The following is a 17,304-nucleotide window of genomic DNA, read 5'->3' as shown; positions in this document are numbered from 1 at the left end:
AGATTAGACATCGCTACTTTATCCTCAGTTGACAGAAAGGGAAGACAGCATCCCGGCGCATAAAGCAAACCGAAAGCGTAAAATGATATTTAAAAGTAATAATAATGATGATCACTAACCTCCTGTGTTATAAGAGATGTTGAAAATGACTTCCTTCAACAGCAATACAACACGTTTCTTAGGTTCAAGAGATCCTGTCTATCGTAATCCCTGACCACTTTTCTGCAAGAATTCGTTTTCACGTAATTATCGTACATAAAAACTCTATGTTCAAGACTATATTTGTTTAACGACATAAGTAATGAATGAATAACAATTAACACACAATAAAGCACTGGCCACGAGTAAGCACATTACAATAACACAGTATAAGCAACACGCGTACTGATAAATGAACAGAAGTGAACATGAACGTACACTGACGTCTGGTAGCCGACAGTGTTGCTAACCATTTTTCGGCAATGTCCCTACAGACGTAGTCAAAATGTCCCTACAACTGACCAAATGTCCCTACGCCAAGTAAAGTGACTAAAAAAAAACACCTCATGAGCATGCAAACAGAAGATAAAATATACACATTTACTTACCAAATCTTTCTGCTCGGTGCTTCCACAATTAATGAAGGAGCGAATTTACAATACAGGACCTCTCCCCGATTTTTTGTAATATTTCGCATACTCACTAATTGAGGCCTCCTAATCACGAATTTGAAGTTAAAGTTTGGGGGGTCACGTGTAGAAATTGCAAAATAAGTGACATTGAGTGGTCCGCGATAGGCACGATTATTATTTAGCGGAAGATTTTGTGTTTCCAATACTTAAAAAACGAAATATACATTCCTGATATTACTACGACCCCAAATTTTAACTATGTTTGCCTATCCTAACCTAACCTAACCGTACCTGAATGGTTCGTGGGGCTATCCGTCAATGGTTTGTTGGGCTACCCGTGCATGTTTTTTTCGAGCCCAAATTTTAACTATGTTTGCCTAACCTAACTTAACCTAAACTTACCGAGAATGGTCAGTGGGGCTATTCCTGAATGGTTTTGCGGTAATTGTGATTACGAACCGATAAAAAATATTATTTTCGTAGCACTTTAACGGCAAACGTTCATCATCGAAGACGCCATTTTCGTATCCTGCAATTTTATGATTGATGTACTGTTGCCAAATTTACCTGTAATCAAATCAGTTCTTCTACATCGTGATTGTCGCTGTCACATGTAAGCACGTTCTTTGGGCAATATACTGAAATCCATAAGTTTATTAATTAGCCCACAGCCATCCTCCTGCACACTCCACCTAACAATCTGTACAACATTAACAACTTTTTTACTGTTCTCTTCCGCCATTCTTACACGATCCATGCTCTCCAAGTATGAAATCAACAGTGTGGCAACGCTGTAGACAGCGTAACTAATTTTAATTTGTTCATATCAACAAATATGGCTACCATACTTGTATACGGAGAATCATTGCGAGAATTGAAAAGCTTATTTTACAACTTCTACACGTTAATGAACATTTTTTCCCCCTCACCCCAACATGTTAACTTGAGATAAATAATCACGAATAATTATTTCGTGAGTATAAGACGTAGCATAGAAATTACAGAAGGGTCCGGTATTGTAAATTCTTGCCTTAATGAATAATAGGGGTGTGCTGGACAGAATTTTTTGGGTCGGGACGGGATCGGGACGGTAATTTTTTTAAATCCCGACATTCGGGACTGAAAAATTTGCAATTTCCCGACCAAGTCGGAAAATTTTCTGGACGGGAAATGTTCGAAATTTCCCGAAGCACTGGAAATCTCGAATTTTACAAGTCATTTTCACTTTAAGTGATTGTTTTTGCATTTCTAGAATAAAAACTTACAACTTTCGATAAGTTCCAGAAACTTACAAGGCAGAAAACGTCGAGAATTAACGACTTTTTAAAGTAAAGAATCCAGCACACCCCTAATGAATAACGTTGAGTCGTTTACTGTTGATTATGTTATTTGAAGTCATACATGCTGCTGCTGTGAAGAGATAGATGGTGGTTGGTGATGCTGTATTTCCTGCATTCTTTAACAATTTTGGTCCCATTTTATTTCCCTTTTTTGTTTTTGTATCACTTAACATTGAAAATATTCTTTCCGTTTCCGCGTTAGAATGCGGCAATGTTAGCACTATTTTCGCGAGAGTGGAAATGTTTTCAAAAAGGAACTTGCCTTGAAAGTTTTTGGTAACCGATAACATGTTCCAAAATTCTGATGGAGATCTGTTAGTTAGTTCTTTTTTCTCCTCCTCGCTAAAGTATCCAGATAAACTAATTCATAAAATGTAATTTACCAAGATTGAAAAAAGTACCTACGTTTTCCCTCATTTGGCAAAATCTGTCCCTACGTTCCTACGCGGGCGAAATTTAGTGAAAAGTCCCTATGCGTAGGGACATGTCCCTACGGTTGGCATCACTGCCGACACGTGCAGTATGAAGCGCCCTCTCGCGGCTGACAACTCACCCAACCCCCGATAAGCTGTCGCGACAACTGAGAATAAAGTAGCGATGACTAATCTAAGATTAGATGTCAGAAATAAGGTGCCAGAAATATTTGTATTTGGGAGGACACCTTTTCCTGCATCCGTGCGACAAGGTACGTGCTTATTTCAATTGTAATTGTAACTGTAATTGTGAAAAGTGGAAACATTACAAAACAAGCGGTTTCTGTTACGGACTTCCTGAACGCAATTTGCCGGGACCTGTTGCATGAAGAGTCCGCGGAACGGCCGTCACTCTGGCGGTGAACGACTGAAATAACCTCCCTGTATTAACGAAAGTATGACGATAACAGGACGTGGTCGACTGTCTAGAATGTTCGTTAATATCTTCGCGACCACTGTACCAAATATCATAGCAATTATCACATTCATAGAAATGCTTCATGTAAAAGAATCAGACGTTGCAGCGAAAACTCCATTTACTTCCATTATAAGCAGTCGAACACCCAGCACCGGGGTCAACACCAGCGCCTCTAGCGGATCATTTTCGAGTGGAACCAGCGAAAGAGCGCAGAAGCATGCCGTTTTCCACACTACGTTATTCTAGGCGCTGTAATATTGGCGTAGTCTTGCACAACTTATAGTCCTCCATGGGAAGGTCACAACAGAATAATGTCACAGTAGCTATTGTGGGCAATCGTCTATATGTCATAATCCAGACTGTGTTCCAAGACGACAATGTCCCCATTTACGCTCACCAGTGCATCAATGCTTGGTTGGTTCGATGAGCACAACGATGAAGTGGAACACCTCATCTTGAATCCTCAGTCGTTCGCATTTGTGGAGTATTTTGGAGGCACGAGAAATGGATGAATTGTGCATGACACAGAGACCAAGGGTGGGGCAACCTTTCATATTTTCTTGTCCACCACCTGTATATTATCCTTGTCTACAAGTTGAAAGTTGTCTCTCGTCTCGTCATCAGAAATAAGTAGGGGTGTGCAGGACCGGAAAAATTCTCAATTCCGAAGATCAGTAAATCTCGAATTCTACACACGTCATTTTCACCTTAATTTTGCATTTCTGGAAAAAACACTAACACTTTTCGATAAGTTGCAGACACTTGCATTGCCCCTAGCAAACAAGACAAGGCATATGGGTTATACCATATGCACAACTCGATGGCACATAGGTACATGTGATGAATACGCATGCGCAATTAACATGGATTGGATAGTAATCTGTGGGACAAATAATGTCTGCGTACAGAGCAAGGTGCGATGTTTACTAAAAATATTTTATTGATGACATTTGTCTTTTAATAATTTCACATTCAGTATGATAATAAAAATCATTACTTTTTTTTTAGGTTGAAGGAGTTCAATGACGTTCTGCAGAAGGAGGAAATAGACATGAAAAAATTAAAAAGACTGTGCTTTCAGGGTGAGTATGTCTATAGAGAAACGCCTATCACATGCAGAAGTGGGTTGAAAATTGTTTTGAATGACATGTTCATTATAATGCGTCAGCTATGCTAAGGCACGTTTCGTCGATATGTTATGGTTTAAACCTCGTTTAGATGTGGCATATTGTATCGATGAGGGGCGTCTTGATTTTACATATGATGGAAAATTAGGTAGTATGGTCGAAGTTTCGATTGTTTAATTCCGATTTAGGTAACAGTTTCATAGATCGGAGACACATTAAAATCGGATATTTTGTGTATCGCATGGGTCGTACTTACCAATTGTGTATTGCGGAACATAGTTCTAGGTGCCATTATGCTTTTTACACGAAAACAAACACTTTTTCTACTAAAATAACGCATTTTTCTAAGTGCTACCGAACGCACGTAACGGTGCGATATTGCTTACTTTGCAAATGATATCGCTTCTTTTATTTTCGAATATCATTGTTTCCAAACCTTCTTCACCGAAAAATACCTACTATCGTGTTCGTCACGCGTGCAAATTGTACATTATGCACGGGTAGCTGACGAATAGCCCCACGAACCATTTCCGATAAGGTTTGGTTAGGTTAGGCAAGCATAGTTAAAGAAAAAAAAGGTATTGGAAACACTTGACATAATTTCCCGGTCAAATAGATACCACGATGGAAGAAAATACCTCGACTAGCTTTGGAAACCTTAGAGAAACTCATTTCCGTAAGTAGTTTCTTCTGTAAAAATGAAGAAATGTGTCTCCGATGTATGAAACTGTTACTCCGATTTGATATCTATACACAGGCATTTATTTTTAATGGTTCAATTTTTATATATTTCTCTTAACAGAATACTTAGGAGTTTTAACGATTACTTACTGCATGTTTGCTTCAGAATGGTTTTTCACTTCCATGTATTACTTATGATTTCTCTTGGATCCAGCCATTGGTTTACTGTCATCTTGGCTACAGAATGCTGCGGTCATCTGGGTGACGTGTGTGTGTGGTGTGAAGGGGTTTCGTAGTTAGGTTAGGCAAGTCAGGTTAGGGCTCTTAGTATTCAAATAATGTCTCTAAAGGCTTTCATGGTTAGGTTAGGATAAGCAGGCCAGGTTTAGTGCTGTTAGCATTGCAATAATTTCCCTAAAAGCTTTCAACATCTCATTATGTTGGTGCTGGTCTCAAGCAGGACACCCTTCGAGCCTTTTTTAGGCAGTAGTGTGGAAAACCTTGTCGAGGGGAAGCTTGGATATTTGCGCAAGGTACCTTTACATCAGAGCCACAGTAGCTCAGTCATTAGGGCATCTAACTATCATGTGAGAGACCAGGGTTCGGTCCCTGTTGGGGGAGAACCGGGATTTTTTTCCACCTGCTCAAGCAGCTCCCACCCAGCATCATATAAAGTGGGTACCTGGAGTAAACTCTGGGGGTTAAAGATGGCTAGGGGCGTAGTGCTGATAACATCACTCCCACCTTCGACCGTGATCAAGAAAGTGCAGGCATGGTGCAAAGCACAGGGGAGGACTTTACTTTTTACCTTTTACATCTTTTCGCAAATAAATAAGACTTTTCAAAACTGCAAACAGTACTAATTACTTTCAGAAAGCTTCAAATTTACTTTCAAAATCAGTTCCTCTATTCTGTGATACTATGAAAAATGCCTTGCTGATGTTACTTTTACGTCTTTTGTTGATAAATTGCACTTTTTGGAGCTCCGAACAGTGGTAATTAATTTCACCAGGGTTCAAATTTACTGTAACAATCATTTTTCCAATTCTGCAAGCCTTCGTTTTTCTCCTTTCAAACTTTGAAAAAATCATTTAAACATTCAGAACACTTACCGGTGGCATTTCCTTAGCCAGAAAAATGTACACATTACATGGCCCCAGCTGTTTCATTGCCATCATGATAGTCTATGGAAGCATCACCTCAGGATAATGCAGATAGATTGGATATCATTTTTTAAGTACAGAGTATAACGCACATGCACACTACTTACATAATACACACACATATGTAAGGTACATACAGGAATAAGTGTACATGTAGTTAAGGTATAATTTAACAATACAGGGAATTTCTCCAATTTGTTTGAATTTTCGGTTACTTACTAATTTGGGTCTCCTAATCACGAATCTGCACTTAAAATTTGGCGCTCACGTATAAATTTGGCGCTTATTTGGGGGCAGGTGAAGCCGGCCACTTTCTAACATGCCCTTAACAGGGAGTCTATAGATATAGGCGGGGCCGCGATAGCGGTTGGGGCGGTAGGTCGATTACCCCAGGGACGGAGCCCGGAACCGGCGGGAAATTCGGAAATCGAGGGTGTGGAAATAAGAACTTAATTTCGATTATTTTGCTATTTCCACGTGTGAGCGCCAAATTTTGACTGCAGATTCGTGATTAGGGGGCCAAAATTAGTGAGTATGCCGAATTTCAAACAAAATGGAGAAATTCCCTGTATTGTAAAATCGCTCCGTAGTTAATGGATATTGAGGGTGTCTACCAGTCAAGAAATCAACATGTAGGTTAAGAAATTGTGCTTGTGGTCAAGAAGTTTTGAAATATTTTACAGTATAGTGAATTTACAGTCATCCTCCGTAGCCGAGCGGGTTAAGGCGTTCACTCGTCTTGAGATCGTTGGCTGCGGGATGGCGTTGGTCCGAATCTGGCTCTGGTCGGAATTTAGTCGGCCTACGTATAGGGCCAGTGGCAACCCACCATCGTGAGGAAATTGGGGAGCTTCGAATGAGTAAGCGTATACTATAACGGCCGGGGATACGTCGTGCTGACCCCCCCCCCCCCCCCCCCCCCGACTATTCTAATACTGGTTGCAGATCTCCATGCTTAGAGGTGATGAAGGAAAGCATGGGAGGGAGACCGGCAGTCAGTAGGTAAGCCAAGGCCCTTCAGGGCTTTTGCGCAAAGGATTATATTATTATTATAGTAAATTTACATGTTGTTTACCTGTACTAGGATTTGATAAAATTGAGTATTTGGAAATCTGAAATTGTATTTAGGTGTGGTTATGATTTTAAAAGTACAGCTTTAGTTTTCATTTTTCTTAATTTACAACTACACCTAAGTAGAGAGCGATTAAATAAATGTTAAAAAAAGAGGGGGGGGAAGGTCAAGAAAAGTGAAAGAAAGCCAGAAAAAGTCAATAATTTTGGATTTGTTATTTTTATCAGACACCCTGATATTACACGAAGAAATATTGTGTCATTGTCATTACATTTTAAGAATGAAACACTTTTAGTAGAAACAACACCAAATATTCATAAATACATCCTTCTGGTGAATGAAACCATCTCTTAAAATACTTCTATAACATCTTCAGACTTAGTTTTCAGTGCAATTGACTTTTCAATTCAAGGTAACCTGACGAAGGTGAGTCTTTCCTGAGACGTGGTTGACCTTATTTTTATGTTTATCATCATCTTGGAAAAACCACTGCTTGTCACAGGAATCACCAAAACTTTCTGCAGTTTGTTGAAACTTTCATGCGATGGACACTTGCAACCACCTGAGCCAGTCAAAAATTGTTACGGGAGGGTGGTCCATCTTCTTCACTTGTACAATTCTGATTCTAGCTTCTAGTTCTTAAATATTTAAGGTAAACACAATCTGCTACAATCTGAAACTTTTTCTTGTTAGACTGAACAAGGTTAATATTGCTCCCAGATGAGTTAGTGATGTCCATGGTGGCGCAGTGGTAGCATCTTCACCTTGTAATCAAGGGGTCCTGGATTCGATATCCGGTGAAGGCACTTTGGATCCCACTTCAAACTGTAGGTCCAGTCCCGATTGGCCTTTCTGTGCATAAAGTGAACTTAAAACACCAACTCAATCAATACCCATGGTCCTCTGAGAAAACGTACATTTGAAGCCTTGCATAAGACAGTCTAACTATAAGCTAAATATCTAATGCTTAATTTCCTCCTTATTTGTGTACACAAACACAGGACTTATATTTTGTACAAGGGTCGTTCAAGGTTGACCAGGACTTTCGTGCGTAAAATATTAATGAATCAATGTAGTGCTGCATTACTAGGGCAGGACAGACCATGATTCCTTGTGAGTAACCATGATCCTTTGCGACACATTTGGCGCATGCGCAGTAGTGTAAACAAAGATGGCGGCAAGTAGTGTATCTGTTGCTGTGGAACAGCGGTGTATAATGGAATTTATCGTGAAGGAGAAGGTGAAACCTGCTCAAATTTGGCGTAGACTGCAAGCACAGTATGGTGAACAAACACTGTCATGGGCAAGAGTGTACGAATGGTGTCATAAAAGTTCCCCTCCACCCAAGAAAAGCAAAGTGCTGCCGTCTGCCGGTAAGATTTTGGGAACAGTCTTCTGGAACATGAAAGGTGTTATCCATGTGGATTTTGTGGAGAAGGGTGCCACAATTAATGCCAAGGATTACTCAACACTGCTTCACGGTGCTGTACGTGGGGCTGTTCGGAAGAAAATACCTGGAATGTTGTCGAAACACGTCATTCTTCTCCATGACAATGCCAGGCCCCACACGGTCCATTTGACTCAAACAACACTGGCCAGCGTGCACTGGGAGGTTTTACCACACAGTCCTTACAGTCCAGATGTATGCCTCAGTGATTTCCACTTGTTTGGGGCACTTAAAGAGCATTTGGGCGAGACACACTTCCAGACAGATGAGGAACTCAAGAACGCTGTCCTGCAGTGGTTACGACACCAACCTACTTTTTTCTACGCCAAAGGCATCAAGAAACTTCCACAACAACGGCAACGGTGTCTGGATGTTCAGGGGGAATACTTTGAAAAACTGACATAGTTTGGTGCTTCTATGTATGTATATTTCCTGTCTAGAAATAAAAGTCCCGGTCAACCTTGAACGACCCTTGTAGTTTTCCATTGTTCTCTTGGCAACTGTATATCTTATATAAAATAGTCTTCCTCTTAAATTTACTTCAACAATAAATACAGTTATGTACATAGGGCAACTGTATATCTTATATAAAATAGTGTTCCTCTTAAATTTACTTCAACAATAAATACAGTTATGTACATAGGTAAGTCAGCAAATAGGTCACAAATGTTTATTAAAGAAATACTAAGTGATATATTTACTGACTTTCTCTCATATAATAATAATAGAAGTCATTTCAAATTCGACTGAATTGCAGTGAACAAAACAACTGAAGGAAAATGACTCAAGACCTTATTTTCGCCCCCTCTCCACATGCATTGTAGATTCATCTGTTCCCCCAGTTAGCCTCAAGGCTACTTAATACAGAAACAGAAGGGCTTCTTAGGTCCCATTGTGCATTTTTCTTTTTGTTACTATCAAATAAATAATTGGTTTATGTATTGCTTCAATAAATAGTGGCATAAAAACAAGACTGGATTTGTATATTTGGAGATTCAGTGTTACCCATATCGTTAACCCCCCAAATCTACACTTTCAGTTATAATTTTAGGGCAAGTTACACCAGATGGTTAGTATATTTTTTAATATTTTTACCACATTTCAAACATCTTGTTTTATGTTGTGCCCTGGGGCTGAGATAATAAGATACGAATTGCCTTTCACAAACAGTAGATTTGGCTAAAATACATGCTGTTTGCAGTGTTGAAAGATGAACATTTGTCTTATTTGTATGGCAAAGCAAGCAAAATTAGACCCACCTAATCCTAATCAGAACTTTTCCATAGTGTGCATTTGTACATATTTTATTTCCAAAATTCTGCTTTTGCATACCTGTTTATACTGCCCTTCTGTTGCAGTTTTAAGTGGTGAAAAATGACATGGTGGAATGCCCAAATACATATCAGCATGTCTGTTTTCATTTAACAGGTATACCCGATGAGCAAGGAATCAGAGCCATTTGTTGGAAGCTGCTTCTTAATTATTTGCCACCAACGAAAAGGACCTGGAGTGAGACTTTAGCCAGAAAGAGAGACTTGTACAAGCAGTTTATAGGTAATATTTTCAACTTAAGTGATTGCCAATGCTTTGACATTGTGTGAATATAAAATAGTTCAGAATAGTCATGAATCTTAGAAAATAAGTATCGGATTGTAAGGAATAGAAAATTTTCATTTCAATATATTAATTTCATTTACGTATTGATTCTGAAAGTTACTTTAACCACACACTTTTAGAGTAGATTTAATAAAAATTATGCACAGCTATATTGAATCCATGGTGAAAAATGTTATTTGCATAATGAAAACGTGTCAAGTGTGCAAAACAACGTATCAGGTTGATGCATAAGTTCATAGCATTTTCCACCGTGGCATTTTTAAAAATTTGATACTCATTTGAGATGAACAAAATATGTTATTCAGTAACATATTTTCCTTCATTGTCTATGACCGTAGTTTTCTGATATCATGCCTAAAGAAATCAGCTGATTTGGGAGTTAAAGAAGTTGTCAAGCCAATTTTGAAGAGCATTTTCGTAACCAAAGAAGTCTCCTTGAAGATTGATGGATTGAGAGGTGAAAAGGTGGAAATTCGTGGGTGCAAGATTGGGGAAGTAAGGAGGATGTGGAGTAACCTCTCAACCAAGCTCCTCGATGGCAGCTTTTGTCATGTTAGCGGAGTGGGGCCGTGCATTATCATGTTGCAGCAACACTTGATGCAGTCTTCCTGTCCTTCTAGCTGATTTGTGTTCTTTTCACTTAAAGCATGCTGTATCCTGAACCTTGCCCAATGGAACGCAAATTTCGCACTGTGGTTGAATTGTCACATTAGATAATTCTTGGGTCGACTGATGTGGATCTCCGTGTATTAAACCATTTAAAAGGTCTTCATTAAATACTGACTGTCTTCCTGAACGTGGGATCTCTCAAGACAAACCTGCCCTCTTTGAAATGACTAAAACATTTTCTTGCCCTGCTTTCCCTGTTGGCATTCTCCCAGTACACGGCACAAATGTTTCGAGCTACCTCCGCTGCATTTTCCCTCTGTTAAACTCAAACATAAGAATATGTCGGAAGTGTTCGTTTTTTCCACGTGGCACTTGTTGTTCTTTAGCCTACAAATAACACTGTCTTCCTTCAAATCTGAAAAATTCAATGAGTATTCATTAGCACAACAATGCCACTCCGATTGATGAACGTCAAATGATAAACAAACTCCTAACACCGCAGTGTTGCCATACCAGACACAAACGCTACGGACTTTTGCATCAACCCAATACTTTTCCCTTACCTAAAGGCGTTTTTCTATTTTAATTTCGGTGGTTGTGCATTCAGCATTCTCACTGACCTGGGAAATAAACCTATAACTGGAAAAGTCAGGGCATTTCATTAAAAATATTAGTAGGTTGCTGTACAGACAGTGATGTGATTTTTCACAATATTTGTAAACTCTGGTAAAGCAAGCATTTGTAAGTCAAGATAAATATTTAAAAATATAGCATATATTTAGCAACAGAAACCACCGCTTTAATAAAATACATTGTAAATTCCTTGAAAAAGGAAGTTTTATTTGGCAAAATGATTTGGAAAGGTTAAAGGTACAGTTAATATCAGAATCGAAATTCATAAAAAGGGGAGAAAACACCATATCATATAGAGAAAAAATTACAATTGTGAACTCACGAGACCCCCAAGTGTAAGGGATTGATTTATTTAGTTTATTTTACATCACATTTCTACCACTTTTGGCTAATCACGACAGTTCAAGTTGAAGGGAGATGGGGTATGTAGGGAAAGGAAGGGTGAGGATCATTTGCTGTTTTTAGAGGTAGCAAGAACACATTTATATTGTTTCAATTTTTCTTCGATTTGCTGCCTGCATGAGATTTTTAGAGGTTAGTTCTGTATTTTTGCTTTTATTAAAATTTCTTCAAATAGTTATGTAAACAAGTATATAATGACTTTCGCAAACAAGACCAGCATGCATAGTCTCCCATGCCACATTCCAGTCTTAAACAATGGATTTACCTTCCACTGCATCCCCTGATTTTCAGGAGGGATTCTGTGATCAACCATATGCATTTATAACCTTCACTGTTTCTTTATTAATGTGTTTACCTATTTTGTAATTTCAGATGAAATGATAGTAACACCAGGATCCCATCAAAATGAGAGCAAAAGAGTGGATGTTACATTTGAAGATCATCCACTTAATCCTAATCCAGACAGCCAATGGCAGACATTCTTCAAAGACAATGAAGTGTTGTTACAAATTGACAAGGATGTGAGGTGTGTAGAAATTACATATGATTCCAACTGCACGAAATTGTTACTAAAGTTCAAATCACAAACCGTGAGACCTTCTGTAAACTAAACCACGTGCTTGCAGAAAGCATCGCAAACTCATAGAAGTAAAATAATCCACACGAAAATCCAGCGTTGTTACAGGATTCATTATGTAAGGTAAAACAACGGCCAATTTGTAGTATGGGATACACAGCCGCAAGTGACGTCTCACTTTAAACCCAATGCTCTTTCTTTTGTACTTATTGCTTCACCTTTATGGTTAACTCTTTGCACCAGTAATCATTTTCCATAAAATTGGCTTCTTTCTTGAAGTTGAAAGGAAGAGAGATATTTACGCAGTGATGTTTGTAAATTGTGTAAATGTTAATTGTGATTGTGATTGTGATTGTACTGTGTATTAAACATAAAGATCAAGTATTCAAGTGATACAGGTGTCTTCTAATCCATACAAGTGTCAAATAGTATACATAATAGGCCGTAAAGGTCCTATCATTGATAATCAGAATGGAAGACTTAAATGATCTTCATGCAACCTCGTCTTTCAATTCTGAAAACACTGGTGATGACATGAATCCTAACATTTCACCCGCATTCTACATTGAAGTAGAGACTTCTCAGACAATAACCCATCAAGAAGATCAAGAAGTTATGGATAATTCTCTCAAATCTTCGAACGCAAGAATCTCGGCTCAGAACTTCTACGATTATAACAGTAATGGCCCTTTCATAGTTCTGATAGAGGGTACAGGAAGAAACGTTGGTAAACTTGCGGGCGGGAGCCTAGGTAACAAATTTCGAAAAGCAGAAATTCCAGTTAAATATATAGACCAAGGTGGTCGTAATAGGGTAAGAGTATATTTCAACACTGCTCAGGAGGCGAATAACTTTGTTAAAAACGAAGAATTTCAATCTCATCTTTCTATTAAGGCTCGCATACCTCAATCCTTAATTCAACGAGAAGGTTTAATATATGGTATAGAATTCGACGTCAGTGAGGAAGACGTAGTGGATGGCAGTCAATCATACATACCTATCATTAGTGCAAAACGAATGAAGAAAAAGATTTGGAAAAGTGATGGATCGTTTCAGCTACGAAATACTAAACTAGTGTGTTTGACATTCCAAGGTAGACATCTCCCAGAAAAAGTAGCCATAAATAGCAGCATATATGAAGTAACACCCCGACAGAAAACAGTCATTCAATGTAGAAACTGTTTCAGATTCGCTCACACGGCCAACCAATGTCGTTCACAGTCTAAATGCGCTACCTGTGGAGCAATTAAACACGGAGATTCATGTAATCTCCCTGCCAAGTGTTCGAATTGCCAGGGGTCCCATTCAGCCCTTGATAAAAATTGCCCAATGTGGCACAAAGAGCGTCAAATCCAGGAACGTATGGCTCTAAATAATTTATCATACCGTGAAGCTAAACAAATGATAGAAGGGACTTATATTCCACAACCTAGCATAGAGGAAATTTTGAAGCCCACAATTAATTTTAAAGAGTTTCCACCTATTCAACAATATTCCAGATCACCACCCACTGACTTAAAAAATAAAAGCTCACAAGATCAATCATCTACTAACACAAAAACCATTACAACTGTGGAGCCCATTTTCAATAATATAGGAAGACAACAATTTTCTTTGGAACACGACACAGTGGACCCAAAAGTAATTCCACATCCAGACATAGTTGAGATACCTAATATTGCACACAAAAAAAACAATGAACCTACAAAGCACAAAAGAAAATATCATAACAAGGCGAGACATATGGTTCCCAATAATCCAGATCACATAACATCAAAAGCAGAAAGCTCCTCAACGGAGTCTGATATTACTCCTTCCTCATCTATAGGGAAAAATATCTTCCCTTCTGCTAATTCTACGAACAATCGACATTCTGAATGGTCGACAAAAATAATTGATCAACCTCCCCCATCTATCGGTAATATTCACGAAGTCTACACCTCACTTCTCAAAACAATACCACTCCTATGGTCAACTCTAGTTGAACTCAAAGAGTTACATCAACAAAAACAGCTTTTACAACATATCAATGAACTATCCATAAATCTAATAAATGTGTTACAAAACCTTACTTTCAAACAGAACAAGTAGGATACACATAGCAGAAGATGTTTCTCATTCAATGGAATATTATTAGCTTTTCTACTCGAAAATTGGAATTAATGAAATTAATAACGGAATGTCATCCTTTAATTCTTTGCTTACAGGAAACTAAGGGTAGACAGTACGAAACATACAAAATTGTTCATTATAATTGTATAGGCCCACCCTATTCTGAAAATGAACGAGGTATTAGCATATATGTCCATGAATCAATATCATATCAGGAAATTCAGATATCCAAACACCATAAACTCTTCCGCGATTATAAAGTAGAAGCACGTGCTATCCAAATCTTCATAGAGGGGAAAAAAATAACAATAATCAATATTTATATCCCATCAAATTACAATTCTCAGAATATAAAACCATCAGATTTAGAAGCATTGACAAAAAATACCCCTAGCCCATACATCATTGTTGGAGATTTTAATGGTCATCATAACATTTGGGGCTCACAATCATCAGACAGACTTGGGTCCAGCATTGCCGACTGGATAGAAAACAACTCATTTATTGTTCTAAATGATGGATCGCCCACCCACGTCCCACGCAACGGAAATAATCCCTCAACAATAGACCTCACTATAATATCAGAATCATTATTACCAAAATTTCAGTGGACCACAGCGGAAGAAATGTATGGTAGTGATCATTATCCCATTTATATTCATTCACATTTTATATCCTCACAACCAATTCAACATATCATATTTCCCATAAATCGCTGGAAAATTAATAATATATCATGGGAATCATATACAATTTTAATAGATTCTTATATACTTAAAGAACAAATAAATTCCTCTCAATCGGTTTCATACTATACACTACTCCAATATATCACAGAAGTTTTAGACATTCTCAGTTCACGAAAAAGAGTAAATTTTTCACGACTAATTTTTCCAAAAATTCATTGGTGGACTTCGGAGTGCGAGACAGCAAAAGCCAACCGAAAAAGGAGTGAGAATCATTTTGCTTCATATCCTACCCTTGAAAATCGAATATTATGGAAAAAATCAATAGCACAAGGAAAAAAAATATTTCTACAAGCAAAACGTGAAGCGTGGATTAAATATTGCAATTCAATAGACATGCAGGAATCATCCCGAAATGTGTGGCATAAATTTAATTCCTTATGTAAACCATGTCCACCTCGTAGAAAACCTATAGATAATAGTTGGCAAGACCAATTTTTAATGCTTTTGGCTCCACCATCAGTACACCTTCCATATAAAAAAAATAGAGGAAAATATTTCTAACTTTTCACTTGAATTCCCTCCCATTTCTACAGAGGAATTAAAAAACATAATTAATAATATTAAACCCACTGCACCAGGTTTAGATGGAATACCATACCAAGCCATAAAATATCTACCTAAAGCAGGTTTAGATATTCTTGTATCTTTTTACAATAACATATTCCGTACCGGTATAGTACCGAGGGAGTGGAAAGATTATATAGTTCTCCCAGTTTTAAAAGCAAATAAATCACCACATTGTGCTACATCTTACAGACCCATAATGTTAATTTCAGTTTTGGAAAAAATATTCGAACGAACGATATACCTCAGAATTACCTGGACACTAGAACGTCAACGTTTCTTTTATCCTACTCAACTTGGCTTTAGAATCAATTATGGCAGTCAAGATGCAATAGCTATCCTAAGCACTGCAATTCAAAATAGCAAAATTAGTCGTTCACACTGTTATAGTCTTTTTATAGATGTGGAAAAAGCATATGATTCTATCAATTTACATATGCTTTGTAACAAATTAGAAAATCTTTTCATTCATCCTCAATTATCGTTAATCATATGGAACCTATATTCCAATAGAAAGATATATGGATGGTTCTCAGAAACAATTAGTGACCCTCGTTTCACTAGCATAGGAATTCCTCAAGGTGCACCTTTAAGTCCTTTATTATTTAATATTTACACAAATGAAATTCACTCCTTACCTCTTTATCCGTTCCAGTTAGTACAATACGCAGATGATTTCTGTTTTTACTGTACTACAGATGATGCAACCCAAGGTATAATTAAAACACAGAGATTAATTAACACCATTAGAGAATGGTTTCATAATGCAGGATTAACCCTTAGTGAAAATAAATCCAAAATCATTTGCTTTAATAACAAACGCACAGATAGTTATCCCAATAATATTTTACAAATTTCTGACATCCCAGTGACAGATTCTCACAAATATTTAGGTGTACATTTTGATAGACGTTTTACATGGAATACACACATTTTATATTTATTAAACAAAGGTCAAAAGTTTTTAAACATAATTCGTAGCATGACAACAACAAAATGGGGAGGCCACCCAAAAATTTTACTTCTCTTTTATAGAAATTGCTTTCGCTCATTTTTCGACTATGCAGCTTTCAGCTACGGGGGAGCAAAATCCAATCTACTCGACAAAATAGATATATTACAAAGAAAAGCATTGAGAATTTGTCTAGGTCTTATGCAATCAAGCCCCAATGTAAGTGTTTATATGGAGAGTAAAGAGACTTCTTTGAGTCACAGGCGGATTCAATTAACAATAAAATTCCTCCTTAAATCATGGGAAAATCATCCTCATCCATTTAATAAATTGTTTGAAATACAAAAACAATGGGCTGAAGCCGATGTAATAAATCCTCATACCACCTCATATTTCCTTGTATACTGTCATTACTTATTTCCAGAACTTCGATCTAATACTTTCACTCTCTTACATCCTTTGATCTATCAACTAGATATTCCATTATATACTCAATGTTCAATACACTTCAGAGATCTAGGTTTACATGCATTGTACAGAGAAAAATGGCCAATGCATGTAATGATTTATACCGATGGTTCTAAGAATAACAATAGTGTAGGATGTGCCTATTACATCCCAGAGAAAAACATTTATCAACAATTTAGATTACCTATAGATTCATCTATTTTTACTGCGGAAAGTTACGCCCTATACAAAGCCTTACAATATGGAATAGCGGAAGACTTTAAAAAAATTCTTCTCCTTACAGATTCGC

The 17,304-nt window shown here is 37.6% G+C and overlaps 1 protein-coding gene across 1 annotated transcript in view; it reads left to right on the top strand.

The window, feature by feature from the left end:
• The first annotated feature begins 3,722 nt into the window (after positions 1 to 3,722).
• LOC145998860 (TBC1 domain family member 13) overlaps positions 3,723 to 17,304 on the top strand; it is a 57,608-nt gene continuing 44,026 nt past the window's right edge. Inside the window, exons 1-4 of the mRNA XM_083135539.1 lie at positions 3,723 to 3,756; positions 3,851 to 3,924; positions 9,761 to 9,886; positions 11,966 to 12,119. Of these exons, the coding sequence (XP_082991665.1) occupies positions 3,737 to 3,756; positions 3,851 to 3,924; positions 9,761 to 9,886; positions 11,966 to 12,119 (374 nt within the window). The 5' untranslated portion in view covers positions 3,723 to 3,736. The remainder of the gene's footprint in view (positions 3,757 to 3,850; positions 3,925 to 9,760; positions 9,887 to 11,965; positions 12,120 to 17,304) is intronic.

Source organism: Lepisma saccharinum, chromosome 14 (assembly GCF_977018435.1).
Source record: "Lepisma saccharinum chromosome 14, izLepSacc3.1, whole genome shotgun sequence".
Lineage (NCBI taxonomy): Eukaryota > Metazoa > Arthropoda > Insecta > Zygentoma > Lepismatidae > Lepisma > Lepisma saccharinum.
The sequence above is the reverse complement of the archived record's forward strand: the minus strand, read 5'-3'. Positions and strand labels throughout refer to the sequence as shown.